This window comes from Micromys minutus (genome assembly GCF_963924665.1).
Source record: "Micromys minutus genome assembly, chromosome: 25".
Lineage (NCBI taxonomy): Eukaryota > Metazoa > Chordata > Mammalia > Rodentia > Muridae > Micromys > Micromys minutus.
The window spans coordinates 41,673,061-41,694,527 of record NC_137960.1 but is presented as its reverse complement, the minus strand read 5'-3'; the positions used below and the strand labels follow the sequence as shown (position 1 = coordinate 41,694,527).

The following is a 21,467-nucleotide window of genomic DNA, read 5'->3' as shown; positions in this document are numbered from 1 at the left end:
TGTATTAGAATCTAAACTTTCCTGGTGTATTCAGAGACACATGTGCACACTGAACTTTAAAGAGTGTTGACAGACATATCCCATTCTCATGATCTTTGTGACTGTCATGAACCCATTATACTCTTATTAATTAAATGAGGATATCAATGTTTTAGGTAGATCTCTGCTTCTTAAACTATGGCTCTTGACACACATACCCCACCCCAATAACATTTATTGCTGCCAGGTATTTTTCCTGTTTGGAAAGTTTCTTGAGTCCGTGAGTTCCTGAAATAAAAGAGTGTTAAAGGTAAAAGTGCATTTTGCAATTTCAGAATTAAAGACTTTCAGAACAAGACTCCTGAAGGTCATCTAGTCTACAGCTTCATTGTACAGAGAAAGGACCAGAGAGTGGGGAGATCAAGGCACTGTTCCAACTGAACTAGTTAGAAAATGAAGTTAGTGTCCTTTCTCTCAGTGCCTGGCACTGTCTCTTACCAGGTCCCCCAGACTGACATCAGGGCCTTCTAGGGGAGTTGATAACAAATTGTTTAAAGAGAAAGGTGAAAAAGCTACTGTTTAACACTGGCATTTTAGAATCTGAGAGAGATTGCATGCTGTGCCCGTGAACAGTGACACCCATGGCTACTACAAACAGAACCAAAGCCTGGAAGGGGTATCTCAAGGACCCATCAAGTGACAAAAAGACAGAACTGAGAATTAGCTTGCTTTTGTGTCTTAATAGTCACTTTAGCCAATAAAGATGGCCCAGGGTCTTAGTTCATTTTTTTCTACACAGACATGTTTCATCCATGTGACAAGGACTCGGGCAAATCTGCTTCTGATTTACAGGCATCCTTACCACATGTCTGTGGTTCAGATGTATGGTAGTTGGGTACAGCTCCATTGGCTTTCCCAGGAAAGACAATGTCCCCAAGTTCAGAATCATCTGGGATTTTTATTGCTTTTACTTGTTCCAGATGCTGGTTCATGATTTCATAGTTTCTTTCTTTCCTCAATTAATTTTCCTTAATATTTTCTGAGAGGTGGTTGAGCACATGGCATAGTTTTAAAGACTATGAAGGAACAAATTCTTGACTGCATGTTAGACTTATGTTTAAGAATTCTCATTGATCATACAGTCTAAGTCATATGCTAATTTCTTTTCTGCTGCATAATTATATTTTGGAGCCATACCTAACAGTAGGGCAAATTATTAAGGAGGATCCAGTCAGGGTAGCTTGTTATCCACATAGAATTCCTCCTGTTGTACTACTACATTGTGTGGAGGACCTACTTCACACATGCTAATTGTAATGAGTGCTAAATTATCTGGTGTGTCTGAGAAGAGGGGTGCACCTGGGACAGAACTTGATGTGGATAGTGGGATGCAGACAGAGCTGTAAGGGGAGAAATGAAGAGAACTTTCTGGAGATTTTGAAACCTGCTGCAGATCTCCAATAAGAACAGCCTGGTTTATGCCTATTTGTTACCCTTATCAGAAATGGGAAAAACCAAAAAAAACTTGCCTGCTATGTCATCTGTGACATTGACCAAGAGAGAACACCATTAGTAGAAGGCCCTGTATCTTCCTTCTGATGCATGCGTGCCACAGCCTGATACATTTGCTCTTCTGTGCCCATAAAGGCTCACCGTTCCCATTGTCATAGTTAAGCATTGTGAAGATATTTTTTTATTGTTTTTGTTCCATTTGCATTCCAAGTCAGTAAGTTTAAGCACTCACAACACCTAGAGTGTGGTAGCTCTAATTATCTATTTGATGGGTCCCCTCTGCACACACACACCAAATAGAGTCCTGGCTTATCGATGCAGGATGCAATAATATGGGTCCTTTATGTTGCCACATACTGTGTAATCCAGCAGGCCGACTTCCCTTTGTTTGCTCTCTGTGAACTTTCTTCATTCTTTTCAATCTCCTGTCTTCCATCCCACAGCACTGCCAGCGGAACACAACAGGGGATCACTGTGAAAAATGTCTGGATGGCTATATTGGAGACTCCATCAGAGGCACACCCCGATTCTGCCAGCCGTGCCCCTGTCCCTTGCCCCATCTGGCCAAGTAAGTTCTCAAGGAAAGCAGTCTCTCCAAATGACTACTCACACAATTTTTTTTTTTTTTTTAGCTGTACGCGCAGTTCTGGGGTTTGTTCACAAACAAAACTGAATGCTTCAAGGAGAGAAAAGTATAAGAAAGTGCTCTGGTTTATATACACTTTGGGGGTGGAACTTAAGCACTTACAGGTACAACTGTTTCCAAAACATTGGTGTGAACCATGATGTCAATTAAATCACTTCAGTGTCCAACCAAAGCCAATCTCATCCTTTCCTCAGCTCCCCCTCAGCATACACAGGCCACTGGAAATACCAATGGACATACTATGTGTTCAAAAGCATTTTCCCACTTGACTCTTCTGGGGTAGTCGTTTCCCTGCGTGAAGCAATTGAATACGCTTTTCAACCAGAATTAGAACAGACATACAAAAATGGATGCTGAGAACCAATCAGCAGCTCCCGGCTGTGTTGTGACTGGAGTGTGGAGCTACAGAGAATAATATAGAGATCCATTGGGTATAAGTGAAAATAATGTTCTTTGTAAGTACACAGTGAGGAAGAAATCTAGTCAGAGAGAAGCGTCACATGGAAGGGCTAAGAGGGATAGTGGTAGAGCACTTGCCTAAAACAGATAAGCACGTGGGTTTCACCCATAGCACTGAAAAATAAAATAGAACTAAAATAGTATGGCGGGTTTGGTTGTTCAAATACTAACCAGCTCTCCAATTTTCTAGCACCAATGGGGTATCCTAAATCAATTCAGTTCTGAATGAACAAACCTAGAGGTAGCAGTCCCTGGGGTAAGGGACTGGTTCCATAAGACTGGCCCCATTACAGATGCCAGTTCAAAAATAAAATAAAAAAAAAAAAAACCAGAATCTCCAGGTTACTCACACTTCTGACCATTTGACTGCAAATTTGGGGTTCCCTCAAATACTCTTATGTTTAAATATCTGCTACAATTATTTACAAAACTCAAAACACTGTTATAGTTAAGATAATCAGGAAAAGTCAAATGAAGTAACCTATAAGGAAATATATGGAACTAAATAACATGTAACAGACATATATAATGTAGAGGAAGAAATATATATGTAGGGGAACAAGAGGAGGTTCAGAACCCCTCTTCTCCGTGTCTCCATACATGAAGAACCTAGAAACTCCCACAAGCCTCCTTGCTCCAGGCTTCTCATCCAGGTCATTGGCCACTGGGTCCAGAGGTTGGAGGTAAAAGGATATTGAAAGTTCTAGCCCTCTGGCCCTGTGGGTATTTCCTCCTGTGTCCATTCCCACACTGACTTCATTAAAAGGTCATTAATTCTCCTCATTAGAATATTCAAATATAGTGAAGAGGCTTCTTATAAACCAAGAAGTAGGAGTCTTTTCACTTGACAATGTCAAGAGTTGTAGAAGCTCTTTGCTAAAAATAGGAGGTAAGATATTAAATGTGTTTTAAATATGCCATAAGGAAACAGAGTCACCAGCCTACCTCATATTTCTGCCTTGACACGTAAGACCTGTGTAGTTTCAGTCTAGTTACCTTATCTCTGTGCACTGTACTCTGTAAGATTTAGGGTTTTCATTAGACTGGCTTTACATTTTGGTTCCATCCCTTGGTTCTTTTGTCTGCTTTGAGCTTATTTTTTTTTTCTTAGTAAATTAAAGTCTAAGAACCCACAATAGAGCCGTGAAGCTGGTGATATGTGGGCCACGTGGGTAGGTGCCTTGAACACAGGAGAAAGCAGAAGTAGATAAGGCTTTGCTAAACATAGAGCATAGTAACTTTTCTAATACTCTGTGCCAGACATTGTTCTATTTATAGGCAATATTTATACAACTGATAGTAATTTCAAAAGGTAAATTAAATGAATTACTTTAGAGAGTCTAAGTGCTGGGCTGAAAGACAGCTCAATAGATAAAGTACTTGCCATGTATTGATGAGTATCAGGATTTGGATTCACAGAACCAGTATCAATGCTAGGCAGGTGTGGCAACTTGCCTTTAACCCCAGCTTTCAAGGGATCACAGGAACAATCTTGTCAGGTCAATTAGCTGAATCATTGAGTTCTGGAATCCAGTGAGAGACCGTGCCTCAAGACATAAGCTGGAGAGAATTCAAGAGCAATCCCTGAGCACATTTCAGATCTTCTCACCTACACACACACACACACACACACACACACACACACACACACACGGAAATGCACAAGCAAACACACATATACACATATGCATACATCAAAAAGGGACCAAAGATCTGTCCCCAACATACCCTGATAAAATGAAAAAGAAAATTGGCAACCAGATTTCTCCCTTGTCTTCCCTAGTCACTTGAGGAATCAACCATGTTCAAATCTTACAGCATGCCTGCCAGCCAGCAAAGCCAGAACCTCTTCAGTTGCATCTTTCAGAAACTATTAGATGCTTCGGACTTAGTGATCCGTCATGTCCAACAGTATTAGGAATGTGTGCAAGATGAACAGTCCTGAGAGGGAGAGTAAAGAACCCAAACATTAACATTCTGTTATTTTTCACTCAAGAATGTCCTGATTTATGAGCTTTCGGCCTCACTGGGCTGTAGTCTTTAAATGCTCATTAAAATTCTGTTCTCAAATATCAATCCTAACCACATCTAAGGAGACTTTTACCACACTTAAGATTTACTGCCCTTAAATATGTTTACTTCTAAGTTCCTAATACCAAGCTTCACTCGTTTGACAGTATGAAGATGCTGCTTTCTGCTCAGAGGAGGATGCAGAAGCTCCGAGCTTAGACAGTCTCTGTAGACAGAGACAGGAACAAGCAACGCAGCCTTAACCAGTTCCTCTTAATTGCATCTTCACGCTTCTGAGCTTGTGCTCCATTCACGTGGCAGGTCTCCCTCATCTCAGTTACCCAACATTCCTGTCTTCAGCTATCAAACCTTTAAAAATGATGGTTTCCTTCAGTCTGGGAACCTTTGTCTACGGGAAATCAGGCAAAATACCCCTTAGGCACTTACCCTGTGCCAATATGAAACTGGTATTTCTTGCCAGTAGTGTATCTATCCAACAGCTGAAGGCCATATTTCACTGGGTCAAAAGTATAGCAGACTTTACACGCCTACAGCAAATGGCCCTTTCTCTTTTGAGACCTATTATCAAGAAGTACCGCTTCTGGCTGTTAGCTCCTTAAAAGCAGGAGAAATTGATGTCTGGGTAATGAGTCTCTGGCCCTCAGTTCAGAAGCAGTTTCCAAAGACATCATGAGACCACACATCTAGGATCCAAAGCAGAAGCTGAAGGCCCTGAGGAATACATTCCCAAGTTATGAGCATGAGCACATACACAAAAACTTATGATCTTTTCTGTGCTACAAGACCTGATACAATAAAATCTGCAGAAAATTAAAACAAACACAAAGTTATGCTCTCTCTGAGTAAACAACATTTGTTGTGACAGGAAGAGTGGGTTTGAGAGGCCTCTGAGATGTTAGCATGTTCCTCTATACTGGCCATGGCTCTGTTGCTGAGAAAGACTGGCTTCACAAGGGCAGGAAAGGGCTAGTTTTCCATCACAAGACTGACAAGGCTTAGATCCATCCCCAAAAGGTCTAATTTAGGTGTGCTTTTAGTATTGATTTAGCTAATGAACTATCTCAAGCATTAATCAGATATTACAAAAAGTCAAATGTCCCACTGTCATTTTCAGTTTTTCAAACTGACCCATAATGCTACTTTCTATTTTAAAAATTAAGTATTTGTCTAAACTAAGTAGATATCAGACAACTTCTCAGATGTGCACCTGGGGCTTTGGTTTTCCAGTTAGCAACAATCCATCAGAAAACAAAGGAAGAGGAGGAGGAACTTAATAGTGCTTGCTGCTCTTGCAATGGACTGATATTCTGTTCCCAGCACCCAGAAACCCACAGCTGCCTGTAACTTCAGCTCTAAGAGACAGACACCCTCTCCAGGTATTCTCAAGCAGGCCCACAGGCACACATACAGCAACATAACTAAAGTAAAAGTAAATGTGACTTTTAAGCAAGGAGGAAATGCTTGAGAGATGTAAAGCATGCAAACAATTTTTTAAATTTCCATTTATCCTCAAACCTTAGGGTTTTCCTGGAGCAAATCCATCTTCTCACTTGCAGAGGGCATCACAGAACTTAGAGTGGACTGAGGGGGCGGGAGGTTTTCATGTCCACATCCAACAATAGGGATTTCCTTATTGTTAAAGCATAGACAGTTAGTGCTAGTAAAAACAAGACTGGACATCCATGGCTGGTTCCACACCACCTCAGAGCCTGCACCATGGAAGTCAGTCAACGGCCCTGATGTGGTCCCCAAGGATATTTGCATAAAGTCCACTTGTTTATTCTTGGTCTGACCACATAGCCTCTGTGTCTACCAGCAGCTAATCACTGTACTAAGAAAAACAAGATCTGTTTGAAACTGTAGGACATCAAATAAACACACAGGACTCCAGACACCCCAGGCAGACATTTCCTCTTTGTGTGAAAGCAGGCCGGATGGAACACCTTCAAAGAAAGATGCACGAATATTTGTTCTTTTTCTGAATGTAATGGGCAAGACTTCTTTAGGTCAGCTAAGGAATCACATCGGATAAAATAAAGAGTAGAATGCCAAGAGAATGCGATGCAATTGGAATGGTTTCACCAGACTGCTGAGAAAATAAATCATGAATGAGGAGTATACACTGTTTATCTTGCTTTTATAACCACCTTTGAACAGAGCAGACACACCCGTTTGGTTCTCCTCAGCCATCATTAGGGTAAAATTGCTGACACATGCAGAAACCTGAGAGTCTGCACAGGTCACACTCTGATTGCACAGTAAGGAAGCCAACCCGAGTGCAAAAGTCACACACTAAAGTCACACCCACATGTCATACAACTTGTGTGTCACTGTGATGTTTTCCATACTTGAAAGAGTATCCCTCCATTTCTTCTGTCCCAATAAATTAGGATAGCTATTTATTCTGCTGGACTGATTTTTTAAATTACTTTTCTGTTTTATATCTTAATTTTTTTTACTAACTTAAGAAAAAAGAAGAAAGAGAAAGAGGGAGAAAGAAGAAAAGAGGAATTCAAGGGAGATAGATGAAATAGATACAGATCAATAGTTATAGATACTGATTTTTTATTATGGACCCTATTCCTTTCTTGAGGACTTGTTTTTGGCTCTTTGATCTACTTTGACCCCATGAACCTCAGTCAAAGTACACAGAAAAAAAGGTTAAGGCTCTGTGGATGATATCATTTAGGACTGGCTCCTGATCATTAAAAACAGAGGATGAATGTAGAAAAACAGGACAAAAACTTTGAATGTTACACAGAATGTGGTGGAAATATGAGAGCCAACTATAGGAGTCTAAAGTTACCAGTGAATTTTCTATTTCTGATTTTTTAGCATATTTTTTAATTTGCATTTGAAAGGTAAATATTATATACACATTTGAATATATTTGAATATATGTATATATTTGAATATGTGTATATATTTAAATATATATTATATATTTGAATACTTATATATTTGAACTGAAGTTATTATATATTTGAATATATATATTATATATATATATATAATATATATATACCTTTCTATGCTAGAAATTTCCACAGCTTCAAGCAAAGCTAATAAACTGCCTCTATATAGAGAGATACATAATGATGTACCCGGGAGACAGCCCCACAGGGAGTAGGGTTTCCAGTCTCTCCTGAAAGGTAAGAATTTAATCATACCACACTTGTGAGAGAACAACCAGGCAGAAGCGATGTAATCCAAAATTCAGCCAGCCCCTTTCTCCAGCATCACAGATCAGTGGCAATAACATGCTTTCTACTGTGTGTCACAATTCTAGCTTTGCAGAATCCTGCTACAGGAAAAACGGAGCTGTTCGGTGTGTTTGTAAAGAAAACTATGCTGGGCCTAACTGTGAAAGGTAAATAGAAAAAAATCTTCATTTTTTTTTCCTGTGGGGCTGAAGGAAGCTCTGCCATGTGTATGTGCGTGTGTGTGTGTGTGTGTGTGTGTGTGTGTGTGTGTGTGTGTACGTGTGTGTGTATGTTGTGTGTGTATGTTTGTGTTTGTGTGTGTATTTGTGTGTGTATGTGTGTGTGTATGTTTGTGTTTGTGTGTGTATTTGTGTGTGTATGTGTGTATGTGTTTGTGTGTGCATGTGTGTGTATGTGCGTTTGTGTGTATGTGTATGTATGTGTGTGTGTATGTGTGTGTGTATGTTTGTGTTTGTGTGCGTATTTGTGTGTGTATGTGTGTATGTGTTTGTGTGTGTGCATGTGTGTGTATGTGTGTTTGTGTGTATGTGTATGTATGTGTATGTGTGTGTGTGTATGTTTGTTTGTGTGTGTATTTGTGTGTATGTGTGTGTGTTTGTGTGTATGTGTATGTATGTGTGTGTGTTTGTGTTTATGTGTATGTTTGTGTTTGTGTGTATGTGTGTGTGTGTGAGCACACTCATGCATGTGCATCAGCTCTGCCATGTTTCTCTTCAAAAGGTTTTGAGCTTGATGCACAAATTGAGGGTGGAAAAAATCATTTCAGAGCCCTTAGGAGGACGTGGTCTTCAAACCCCGTGTCCGGCTATAGCTAAGATGGAATCTCCCCTTGTGATGCCCACCAGGGTCACAGCTCAGGATAAACTGACAGGGAAGGGAGGAAATGAATCTGAATGTGCTGGAAAGATTCTCAAGACACCTCTGGTGACAGTCTCTGCTCTCTCCAACACTACAAAGCAGTGCTATAATTAATGTCCCTCCGACAGAGTGAGACTTTCTGAATAAATGTTGACTCCTCCATTGTTCATAGAATGAGAAATGGACAACAAACTAAGTGGTTGTTTCATTCACTCATTATTCCTCTTCTTACTGAATTAAATCCACAGGCTTGGCTGTCCTGAATCCCTGTTGGGCGCTCACACTAAATATTCTTTTGAGTTTCTCTGTGGTCTGAAGAAAGACCTCAGGAGCTAAGCACAGGAGGCTTCCCCTTGAATGATTTCCTATAAGGTATTTGGATCCATTCTGTCTGTCAGCTGTTCACGGTTCTCTGAGATGAAATTTGTTTAAGGAGAAGAACCTCGCAGAGAGGTCTTCCTAACAGAGTGGCTGTGAACACTGGCCTGACCAGTGAACTCAGGCAACCTCAGGATGTTGCAACTCCACAAAGACAGGGAGGGTACAGGCCAAACACTCAGTCTAGTACCATATCCACAGGCTACTCACCTCGTGAACAGCATATGCAGGCCAGCTTCAGTGAGATTCACAAACTCAGCCTGTGGCTTAAGATATAAATCCTTAATTGTGAGCTGCCTATATTCTTAAAATAAATTCTCTTGCATCTGTCAGAGTGTAGTCTGAAACTCAAAAACAGCCACAGCTTGTGGTAAAGAAAAAAGATCCCTATGTGTCTACACTAACTTAGAAGTACAGGATGTAGGTAATTCTTATACCTGGTGAATGGCCGTTTCCTCTCCACTGATGTTACAGGAGGGAAACAGAGCTGAGGAACCACATGATTTTCACTCTCTAGGAGGATGGGCAAAGGAGATTACGTGGGGTGACTAATATTTGTGACACAATCGTTGCACACCTCCTTATTTAGAGACAGAAATACGAGGCACACAATTTACTCATTCTCTGGCTCCATAGATCTGAGATGATTGTGTAACAGGCAAGGGTAGGGCTTTGTCTCCTGTGTCTCCTGTGTTAAATTCTGTATAGTTTGATTAGGACAAAGTGTATTACTAATGGATCTCTCCAGTGTCTGCCAGGAGGAGTTAATGGCCCCGCTGATCAAGTGCCAGACTGGTACACATAAGACTTCTGGGGGAGTTCCCATCCTGACATGGGCAGCATGCCCACTACAGACATGACGGCAGATAAATAATTGCCCTGCACACATCAGAGGCTCATGGGATCTGCTATTACCCAGTAAGCCAGGGTCTGATCTAACGTTTATCCTGCCCCTGAAAATGTATGTTGAGTATTATACAGTAGAGGAATTCTAACTCAGTTCATCAGAGATGCTTGCATGGCTGCACTGCTCACTGTGAGCACGATATGGAACAAGCTGAGGGCTCTATCAGTGGATAAGTCAATGCGAAAATATACACCTATGCAACAGAATTTTACTCAGGTCTTAAGCAGAACTCAATCATGACGTTTGTAGGGGAGAGTGCATGAAATTGGATAGAGGCAGTTACATTTACCAAACGGAGCCAGATCCTAAAAGACAGGCCTTTGCATGTTTGCTAAGAACATAGGCTTAAATGGACATGCATGGGTGCAAGTGTGTGTGTGTGTGTGTGTGTGTGTGCGTGTGTGTGACATAAAAATAGCAAGGGAATTAAGAAGAGGGAAAGAAAAACTATAAGTCAGGTGTACAAGAAAAACTAGTGATATAAGTCAGGTGTACAAGAAAAACTAGTGATATATATATCCTACATGAAAACAGAAGGCAGGACTATTGGGGGATGAAAGGAGACCAAGAGGTTGAGGAGAAGGGAATGAAGGAGAACACTGGAGGGACAGGTATTTTAAAAGTATAATTATGTGCCTGTGTGCATGCATGAGTGTGTGTAACAAAGAGAAAGAAAGAGAATGCCATCACAAACCCTTTACGTTTCATCCTCAAAATTAATTAAAAATAAAATAGATAAAAGTTGAATTTATTTTAAGACTAGAAACAGCACTAGTTTTGGAAGCAGAAGGTGGGTGTTGCAGGGATCCATCACTGGGCTGTGTCCTGACCACCCTGTGATGCTCTGGGAAGTTATTTGACTTTTCTCAGTGTTGATTCCCACTCCCACACAATGAGGGAAATGCAAGCATCAACCTCATAAGCTGCCTGTGAGCTCATACTGCCAGGGATGGAGGACAGCCCCTGGCACCTCGAAAATGCTCAGTGGCAGGTAGCTGGGAGCAAGGGAGCCACTGTAGCTGTTGACTCTTGTCTATCACTGGCATCGTGTGTGCCTGGGATGAACTCATCATCCTGAGTCCCTTTCCTTAGACATTGTGGGGCATTAGTGTCCCCCTACTCACCTTTTACATCCTTCCTGCTTTCTATGGGTCATCGGCCAGCCCTGGGGGCGGGAGATAAGGAGTCAGGATTTGAATACTTGGGGTAAACACATTTAAGTTACTGCCATGTCTTGGCACTGGTTTTTCCAATGCCTTCCTGGTTAAGACAATCATTTAAACAAACCTGTGCAATTCAGTGGAGACGTGCTAACCTCTTAGATCCTTTTGAAATGCTCTGCAGCCACCATCCACTGAGGGAGTAGAAGGAAGCATCCCTTCCAGAATCTACCACCTGCTTGGGAAGGGTCAGCATAAGAAATTCTCTCCACTCCATCTGCTCTTCCTGTCCTCCCCAAGTCTGCCCTCACACTTCCTCTACCCAGAGAGAAATGCAGAGGTCCTTTACATCAAAACTTAGTGTCTCAGTGCAGAGTGGGGTGATTCTAGTATGAGTTCATCTGAGAGACAGCCTGTTGTCAAGGAATGTCAAGGCTAGGGGAAGAGACACCAGAAAACCACTCACAGAAAGCAATAAACAGTAAGGGCTAAAGCCAGGTGCAGGTGCATATACACACACTTGTAGTCCCATGTATCTGAGGCAGGAGGATTGAGCCCAGTTCAGGGCCAGCCAGGGCAACAAAGTGAGACACTACCTCACAACCCCAAATCACAGCACACTGCAAGCCCTGCACTGCACCAAAACATCATCCATCACCTTGAATTACTGTTTATTTGAATATGATTTGTTATTTTGTATGCATGAAAATTTGCCTGAGGAGACCAGACATGGTTATCAGATCCCTTGGAAATAGAGTTGATGGTTGTGAGCTTACATGGGGTGCTAGGATCAAAACGCCAGTCCTTCCCAAGAACAATGAGAGCTCTTAATCACAGAGTCCTCTCTCTGGCCCTCTGAGTTCCTTTGGTCTTATTCACAGTCTATTTGAAATTCCATCCTGGTTTCTTTTCAGACGTACAAAAGCCACAGGCATAAGGACTTTCTACCTGGCTTTATATTTGAACTATGCTAAGATCATTTCAATGAACACTGGAAGGGTCTATGGAAATACTCTTTCAGGTGAAGTCATACTGTGTACAAGTTGGAAGGTCTGAAACAGAAGACATACTTCACTTAGTCTGCCTCTTGTCCTATGAAGGGACATAGCTCAAATGCAGCCACCCACCGTGCCATCACAGTGTGCCCACGACTCTTCTACTTGGTGCACATCTGCTCCTTACATCCAGCAGATGAGGACTTGAGATATGTCTGTTTTAAGACTACAACTGCAGTGCTAACAGCAGTAACTAACACTTAGTTAGCTTTCTGTAGGGGCTCACTGTATGAGTGTTTTTTGCTTAAATAGCTTTAAATGGAACTTGGCAGCTGCTGTGTATAATTAGAAAATTCACAAGTCTTCTTGAGAAGATTTACTTTTCTCATTCCTATCCGGTGTGACCTTCCGTCCACAAGAGGTACACTTGAAAGATGGGGAAGCTGACAGAGTCGTGAGGAGACTTAATTTAAGCTCATAATGTTGTTTAGTGATACATTGAGTGTCAAAATCCAGAGCTCGTACATTCAGTGTAGTTTTTCAGATCTCAAACTTACTTAGTCTCAGTGTTTCGACTTCAGTGGTCCAAGTTGCCTTTAATCACATGCTTTTTTTGTCCATCCTCTCAGTTTTCTGGCAGAATAAGGAACATACTAAAACTGTATGAAAATTTATCAGGTAGGTGCTGTTGCTAGAGGATCAGAGGTGAAGGGAGGAAAGCAAAGCAAATCCAAAGTGAACTTAGTACCCTAAAGTAGGCATAGAAAAATGATTCCAGAAAAGGGGCATAAGCAAAGTGTACAGTGTCATCAGAGATGGTGATGATGGTGATGATGGTGGTGATGACTTTGATGATGATGGTCTTAGCGACAGAAAAGAAGAGTAAAGAAGATTCAGGAATCTGGCACAAATCACCCTCAAAGGCACCAAGTCTTTTGAACAAGCTATCAGCTCTACCATTTTCAGAGAGTTCTGGGTGCTATTATCTCCCTTGCTTCTGGCCTTTTGATTTTTAATCTTGAACAGACGTATTTCTAGTTCATTAATTTCTTATTTATTTCACTAGCCTTGTTTCTCATCCTTTGACAAACAAGTGAAGCACATTTAGATGATGCCCATTCTCTAACATGTTTTTTCTCTTACTGACCCTCAAAGGGGCCAGAGTATAAATGACCCTCCCAGAAAAAAATTCTATACTAACCAAGTGAGGAGTTTTGGTTTCCTCAGGAAAGACTTTCAGTCACAGCTGTGTGCCCCTTGGAGTCAAAGTGGAAGAGGAATTAGGGAGAATAATAGCTGTAGATCAAAATTGCCCCCTTTTTTAAAAAAAAGGGTGGGCACTGTGACACAGGCCTGTAATCCTAGCATCTGAAAGGTGAAAGAAGAACCAAGAGTTCAAGGGTCAAGGCCATCCTTTGCTACATAGCAAGTTTAAGGTCAACCTCAGCTACCTAAGACCCTGTCTCAAAAAGCAAAACAAGAAAGAAAGAAAGGAGGAAGGAAGGAAGGGAAGGAGGGAGGGAGGAAGAAAGAAAAGAAAGAAAAAGAAAAAGAGAAAAAAAAAGGGAAAAGAAAGGAAAAGAAAAAAAATTTTCTTACATGCAAAATGGTTAAATCAGCATTGAATGGACCATGTATACACATGCATATATCTCCCATATATCCCCACATAAATATGAGGTTTTGAAGGGGACAATAAATAATGATACATTTGTACACTAACTCTGTAAAGTCTATAGAACCCAAAGTTTATCTTGTAATTTTAGGGTTGATTCTAAACCTACCACCAAAGATGGTCTTGAAACTCAGAGAAGGTTTCCACTATGATTGAGGCTACAATTTACAGAATACAAAACTTTGTGTTCTTCCATGAAGAGTGTGTGTGTGTGTGTGTGTGTGTGTGTGTGTGTGTGTGTGTGTGTGTATACCACGTGTATGTATGTGTATATAGAGACCAGAGGTAACTGAAGTTGGGTTTTGTTAGTTCAGCTACACTAACCAGCCAATGAGCTCGAAGAATCTACCCATCTCCATCTGCCCCATCCCAGGATCACATGCATGTGACCCCATGCAGGCTTTGACCTATGTGCATACTGAAAATTAAACCCAGGTCTCCTGCTTGCACGGCAAACACTTTACCAACTGAACCATCTCCAGATCAATCCCCATCGGTTGTCAACTGGAATGGAATCAACAGAGAAAATAACAAAATTGCATCTGGCCTCCATGAGCCAAGCAAGACCTGTCACCCCAAGACCTCAAGATTCCCATCTGCACTCCAAAGTGGATCTGAATCCAATTGCAATGAGCTTACAAGTCTAATATTTTCTATTTGGTGAACTGTAGCAAAGGATAGAAATTCAATCCAGTCACACTCTCCATAGATGAATAATTTATGCTGATGGGAGACCAAAGGCCATAGAAATCTGAGGCACAAAGACATGAGGAGCTATGAATAACAAGGCTCATTGGACATTTCCTCTCAGGGTGCTTCTTTCTGGAGTGTGTAGAACTTACATTCATCCTCATCCTTTTCATAGAGAACGTTATATTATGTTTAATTCATTTCCTGTTCTTTCAGAACAGAAGCTATGTGTTTTTCCTCTTCCTGTCTCCCCTATGCCTTACATAAAATGAACATGAATTGTCCCTCTGTCGGGTGAATTTATTTATTCATTCATAACAGTGGCAATGTGCTGCAATGTAGAGCAAGGGAAAGAACATCAGGGTTGGAAAGTCTGGGCCTTGAACTGTGACCTCCCATGTGATCCAGGAAAACTGGAGTAGCCTCTGGGCCTCAGAAGGCTTGATGTGAGAGGTCTTTCTTCCAGCTTTCAGTGGAAACCAGAAGAGCCAACACAGAAGCTCTGAGATGCCGTCTCAGTAAAGGATATAGACTGACAGACACCAATACTGCAGCTCTGCCAGAAGACAAACATCACAAAGAGGCTGATCATGTGTTGGTCAATAGTGTGCTCAGAGGATCCTGGAGTCACATATGATTCGCCTGTACTCATTGATCCTTTTCCCAGATGGGGAAAGGGATTTGCTAATGCAGAGTCTTATTGTTGCCGACCTGATGGTTTGATCTCTTTGGAAAGGTCTCCTTACTGTTCATTCCAAGACCACCTTCCTGGACCTTTCCAGCCAGAGCCTGGTTTCTCAGGTCTGTTCTGAGAGGGGCCAACACCACTTTTTTTCACATCACTTTCATGCCACCCAGAATACTCCCCTAGATTTCTCTTCATGTTTTCTCTTCACATGAGAGTTGATTCCTCTGCCTGTCCATCAGCTTCACTGAGGAGGAAGTTTCTTCCAGCCCCTCCCACACCACCTTCAGCTACTCTTTGTCCATCCACCCCTCTAGCTTTAGGCTCTGTAGCGAAGGCTGCTCCACAGACATCCAGCAAACATGTGCAATATAACCTTGGCATCCTCTGCTGATCTCTATCTAGCTCCTTAGGAAAGCAATGCTGCACTGGAACCCAAAGTCCTACTTTCTTCCTCAAAAGTAACTTCTGCAAGCCCAAGTCCTTTGTTCCCTGATGGCTAACCTTCTAGTAAGGAATGATTGGAGCCCAAGGGCAGGTGTGCCTTTAATTGAAGCCAGCAGTCCTATCTCTCAAACCGCGATCTCTTATAGCACCTTTGGGGAAGAAGAAAGGCAGCTTTGTCTCTAGACAGAGGAGTCTTTACCCAGAGTTCACAGTTTGGCTTCTGAGTGAAGGCCTGAAGGCTGAATAGATTTCAGTCTCTGCCTCCCACTTAGCTGGGGTCCTCTGTAAAGGCTGCTATGTTAGATATATATACCCTTCCTGGGTATTCCTTCCCCCTCCCCACAAGGTCTAGAATCCTAGGTTTACCTAAAATAAAGTGTATGTGTTCACAACCACCATCAAATAAAGCAATGTGAACACACAAGCATCTCAGAGAGCTGCTTTGTTAATAACTGCCACAGGAAAGACCTTCCCCTTAAAAAGCCTCATTTATAACTCCCCAAAGAAGACCTTCACTCCTCCAGCAGCTCCCATACGCTCAGCCTTTGCTCCTTTTGTTCTGGGCTCTGCCTTCCTCTTTCCTGCCTGAAGCAGAGACACCATGAGGGAAAATGTAGACAGCAACTGTTGCTGACTTCCCTCCCAGCTTTTCCTCCGGGTGGTTCAGCAGCGGCACCTGGGTACCGAGAGAGGAGACCTGAAACCACTACAGACCCCCATCTTGGACTTTGTGCAGCCTCTTCCCAGGGTGCTGGCGCCCTTTGCAGAGAAGCAGAGCCAGTACAATAAAATGTGACCCCACCCATCACGTGCAGCCATGCGTACCTGTCCCCAAGATTGCCAACAATGTCCTTACACTAATTTCATCGAGAAAGAGTGATTCTTTAAAAAAAAAAAAAAAAGAACTCTAAAGGTGGGGACATAACGCCTATAATCTTAGCATTTGGCAAAGTGAGGCAGAATAATGAATTATGAGTTCAAGCCTGTATAGAGACACACAAAATCAAAATATTCAAATAAATAACAGAATAATTTTTTACAGGTCTGGTCATATTAGCAAAATGGGAGAATCTAAATGAATGCCAGATGGGCATCTATAAATAGTCACTATATATTTCTTTTATGCAGGAAAGACTTTTTTAAAACAATAAAATAACTATGGATGCTAAGAAATCTAACATGTTTAACACCTTCCAGATGTGCTCCTGGTTACTATGGAAACCCCTTACTCGTTGGAAGCACCTGTAAGAAATGTGACTGCAGTGGAAATTCAGATCCCAACCTGATCTTTGAAGACTGCGATGAAATCACTGGCCAGTGTAGGAACTGCTTACGGAACACCACCGGATTCAAGTGTGAACGCTGTGCCCCTGGCTATTATGGAGATGCCAGGACCGCCAAGAACTGTGCAGGTACCGACCCTAAACCCCTCGGCCAGCTGTGTGGCCTGCATAGCTCTCCATCAGAACTGAATTTAGGTGAAGAATTTCTGTTGAGGAATTACTGCCAATGTCCTCCTGACATTTAGCTAGAGTAATATACATCAGAATTTATTCCAGTTAGACATTTTCATCATGCCTATCGATGAATCTTAGCTCATGGGTAGATATACATGGGAGACATCAGCGGAGTGATTTCTGTCTTATTCTATTCGCATTGGTGATTTTGACGGAAGGGAAAGTGGTATCTGGTGTAGCTTAAGTAAGCTATTTTGTGCTGGAAGCTGATTCCTCTCTCAGTTATACTTAATAAAATTAACGTTCCGGCTTAGTAAGGCTGCAAAGCATGGAACACACACAACCCTCTACGCTTCCTCAGATCGTCCGTCAGTATCCCTGAGAGGGTGTAAGAAATCTAATGGTTTAGACTTTGGTTCGATTGCAGTGTGCACTTCTCCCACACATTAGCTGCATAGAACGAAGCTCTTCAGAAGGGAAGTGAAGCTCCTCTCCTTCAGGAGGAAGGAGGGCTGAAGCTGAGTGCTTCTTCTCCATGGTTGACTATTAGGAAGGACAGGGGAGAAGGGGGCCTTGTGCACTTACAGCATAAGTTCTGGAAAATTCCGGTTGAAAGAATCACTTAAAAGACTTACAAAGGGAAGAGTTTAAAATGGAGGAGAATGCATAATGATCTGGACACACTGAAAAAGAGCGTACCTGGGGCAGATAGAAGGAAGACTGTCCATCTGTCAGCCTGGGGGTCCGAGGCCTTCGAAGTGCTGTCGAAAAAGTTAAGCCTTAGAGATTGGCGCCATTATTCTCAAAACACGTATGAAGCCTATATTTAAACAACAGCGGTGATGCAGGTTGCTCCTAGATGCCACTGTGTGGGAGCAGCGGGTTTAATAAGTCTGCGCTGTGTGGAGCACCGCATTGCTCACTTGTGATAAGTGACGTGCCCCTTGGAGCTCATCTGCTGTGACTTTCTGTCAGGGGACATTCACAGCTTCTGACCAGCTAGCAGAGACAGCCTAGGAATTCTTCTTAAAAGGTTACAAATTTACTTCCACACAAAAACTCAGAGGAGATTGATTGGAAGGAAACAGACCGGTTGGTTCAGTCCCTGTCCTTGCCACTTCCCACCCCCAAACCCCCTGGGTGGGGGGAACTAGCAGAAAATGAAAAGCCAGCTAAGATTGGATTTTGTCCTTGTTTTTCAAAGGCATCACAGAACACGGTCAGCAGGTGAAAGGCTTTTAAATTTATGTAAATATGTCCCCAATTCCTTCCCTAGGATTACTCCCAGCATCCCTATCCCAGATACCTCTCATTTGGAGTTTGGACTCAGTCTTTCGGGGGTCAAAAGCTTAGCCCAGAATTGCTCCTGGACTTCTTTACTCTCTGGCTGCTGTGGAGACTGGGGAAAGGGTAGCTTTCACTTTCAAACTGAACGAGAGCTCTGTGGCCAGTGTTTCCTTGTGACAATTTTCTTGGCCTTCCGGGACTGAGCATCTGCTGGGTTACAATGGAATCCTGAAGAGTTGGGAAAGAATCCTAGGAAAGAGACTCAGTTTTAATTCAGGTCATCTTTTTTAACATCTCTTTTACCTGCACTGAACTGGTTAAGGGCATTATCTTGACATCTTAGACTCCAGATACTTCAGGATGAATATGATTAATCCCCAAAGCAGGATTGCACACCAATAGCCAGGATTTCTGGAAGCCATGGAAACACCGTCCGGTTTTAGATGTGAGAAGATGACTCTTTACTCCATGTTTTTGTTTTCCACAGTGTGCAACTGTGGGGGTGGTCCATGTGACAGCGTAACCGGAGAGTGCTTGGAAGAAGGATTTGAACTCCCTACAGGCAAGGAGGCCGACTATAAGGAAATGACTTACAATGACTAACCCACTTTCTCTAATGTGCTACAGGTGTTGTAACTCATTTGTTAAAGCAAAAATGTGGAAGACAAGAACTTATTCCCACAAGATATCCTCTGACCTCCATATGCACAGTGAGGCGCACACGCACACACACACAGTAATAAGTCTATTTTAAAAGTGTAAACGTGATATCACTTTCCCTGAAAAAGCTTCCCTCTCACCTCCAGTGTGGGCCCTGGCATTTGCTCCAGGGTAATGAACCCTGTACAGAGGTCTCAGGTGGCCTTGATCTCATTCAGCAGTGGGCCGTTGTTGCTGATGTCACTCTGAGACGTTAGACATCTTACTTATCTTCCGGCTCTCAGGACAGAGCCTTTTCTGCCTTGGCTGACTGGTGCTTTGCCTGCATAAACAGAAAGCCGGGAGACTTAAGCAGCTCTTCCCAACTCACCCACAAGTGAAGCCTGACCACATTTGCAAACTGACAAGCGCTTACAGTGTACAGCTGCCTTCTCTTTGGCCTAAATCGCTCCGTCACTCGTGAGCAAGGAAGCTTTTGTCTCAAAGAGTATTTGGACATTATGCATCTTTTCCCCTGAACAAAAGTATATTGGTCCCCAAAAGTCCTGTGGGCAGAAGAGATTCTAAAACTGCCAGTTTACCGTATCTTCATCTTCGAGGATGCCTTGAGATGTGGAACACAGCAGGGCAAAGTCTGCCGTTATCAACTGCAGCATCCTGAGCAGTTCCATTAAAAGGCAGCCAGAGGCCCACATAGCCCTCAGCATTTCCTTCAGCAGCCTGAAGTGTAAGCTGCAGACTCCTTTCCTAAGGGAGCTTATAGATGGCGCTATGTTTATAACAAATTAACACGCATTAACCCTTTAGTGTCTGTCGGCTCTGCGGGAAAACGGCAGAGCCTATGGGAAGGAGCTTGGGAACTGGCAAGGGGGAGAGGGGTCAAGATAGGGTTCAAGGCTTGGTGTGTGCTCTTTCTGATCCTGTCATGGAGGGCAGCTGGGTCCCAGGTACAGTTCACAGTGTCAAAGGTGAGGAGTGAGGAGAAGCTGGGGCTTGTCTCTTGAGCATGCGCAGGTTTAGTCCCGGCTTTTGGTACCTATCCCAGAGACCAAGTCATGACATTAACCAACAATTGTTCATCTAGAAGGGGCTGGGGTGCATGGAGAAGAGCCAGGCCCTCTCTGGGGGAGGCAAAGGCAGGTGCAGCATTCCTGGACTGGCTGAGAAAAGCATGAGAAAAGAATGATGCTTGGCCACCAGCCTGCTTTACCAGCTGCCACCAGGCAGAGAAGGGAAGCTGACACAATAAAACCTTGGGGGGAGGGTGCAGTGACTAATAGGAAAAGTGGGAGGGGCTTCCTCACCCATCCCATAATAGTCCTTTCTATTAGCCTTTAGTGTTCTTATTAACCTGCTATCCCCGTGCCTGGTTCTCATTATGTTTTAAGTGGGACTCCTGCCCGATGCTCGGTTTGGTAAAGACTGGTTCTACACGGCCATATTAATTCCTTGGGAAACAAAAGTAAACATGGTGTTAGTCAAGGGGGTCCACATTAAAGCCCCTTGGGTCCACATTAAATGCGCTTCCAGGCTGGCTTTTGGCTCTGCAGCAATGACAGTCCTGTTTCTTCTCCAGGCTGTGATAAGTGCGTCTGGGACTTGACCGATGACCTGCGATTAGCAGCCCTCTCCATCGAAGAGAGCAAATCTGGGCTGCTGAGCGTGTCCTCCGGCGCTGCGGCCCACAGACACGTGACCGACATGAACTCTACCATCCACCTCCTCAAAGTATGCCGAATGCTGCCCTTTCTGTCTGCTCTTTTCACTGTGTTCTACAGGCTTCCTCGTAGCAACCTCTGTGACCTGTTAGCATCTGAGCTCCATGGCCAGGTTATAGAGTGTGTGGGTTTAACATAGATAATGCCCAGTTATATGAGGAGTGAGGAAAAGTTCATGATAGTCATGAGCTGATGCCTCTGTCAAAAACAGTGGACTTATGTAAACCAGAATGTCTAAAAAATCAATATCTACATGTGAAACTTTTATTTTCAAAGCTTTTATTATTCAAGTGCAAGCCTGCAAGATATACCTTAGTTCAGTTTTCAGGGTTGTGAGGAGTTTTATCTAAAACCTCCCTCCCCACTTCCAATTCTTCCTTCTTACACTTGTTCTCTCTTGTTTTTCTAGTCTCTCAATCTTTTTGTGAATCACATGCACATACATTCATCCTCAAGCACACACACACACACACACACACACACGCGCGCGCGCACACACACACACACACACACACACACACACACACACACACACACGCGTACACCTTTGTTCTCATACCTCTGGGGAACAAAGAAGTTAAAGGCAGGCAATAGACAAATTAGATGAAAATAAAAATTATTTCATCTGTCTAAGCTTTAAAAGGCTTTTCTCCCATAATGGACCTCCATCACAACAAACAGATGTTTTTATAAACAACA

General features: G+C 42.7%; 1 protein-coding gene across 1 annotated transcript in view; it reads left to right on the top strand.

Annotated features, from left to right (window-relative positions):
• The window catches only part of LAMA4 (laminin subunit alpha 4), a 148,185-nt gene that overhangs the window by 42,155 nt on the left and 84,563 nt on the right, over positions 1-21,467 (top strand). Inside the window, exons 3-7 of the mRNA XM_080938313.1 lie at positions 1,935-2,059; positions 7,917-7,997; positions 16,844-17,058; positions 18,878-18,952; positions 20,627-20,778. Coding sequence (XP_080794439.1) covers positions 1,935-2,059; positions 7,917-7,997; positions 16,844-17,058; positions 18,878-18,952; positions 20,627-20,778 — 648 coding nt within the window. The remainder of the gene's footprint in view (positions 1-1,934; positions 2,060-7,916; positions 7,998-16,843; positions 17,059-18,877; positions 18,953-20,626; positions 20,779-21,467) is intronic.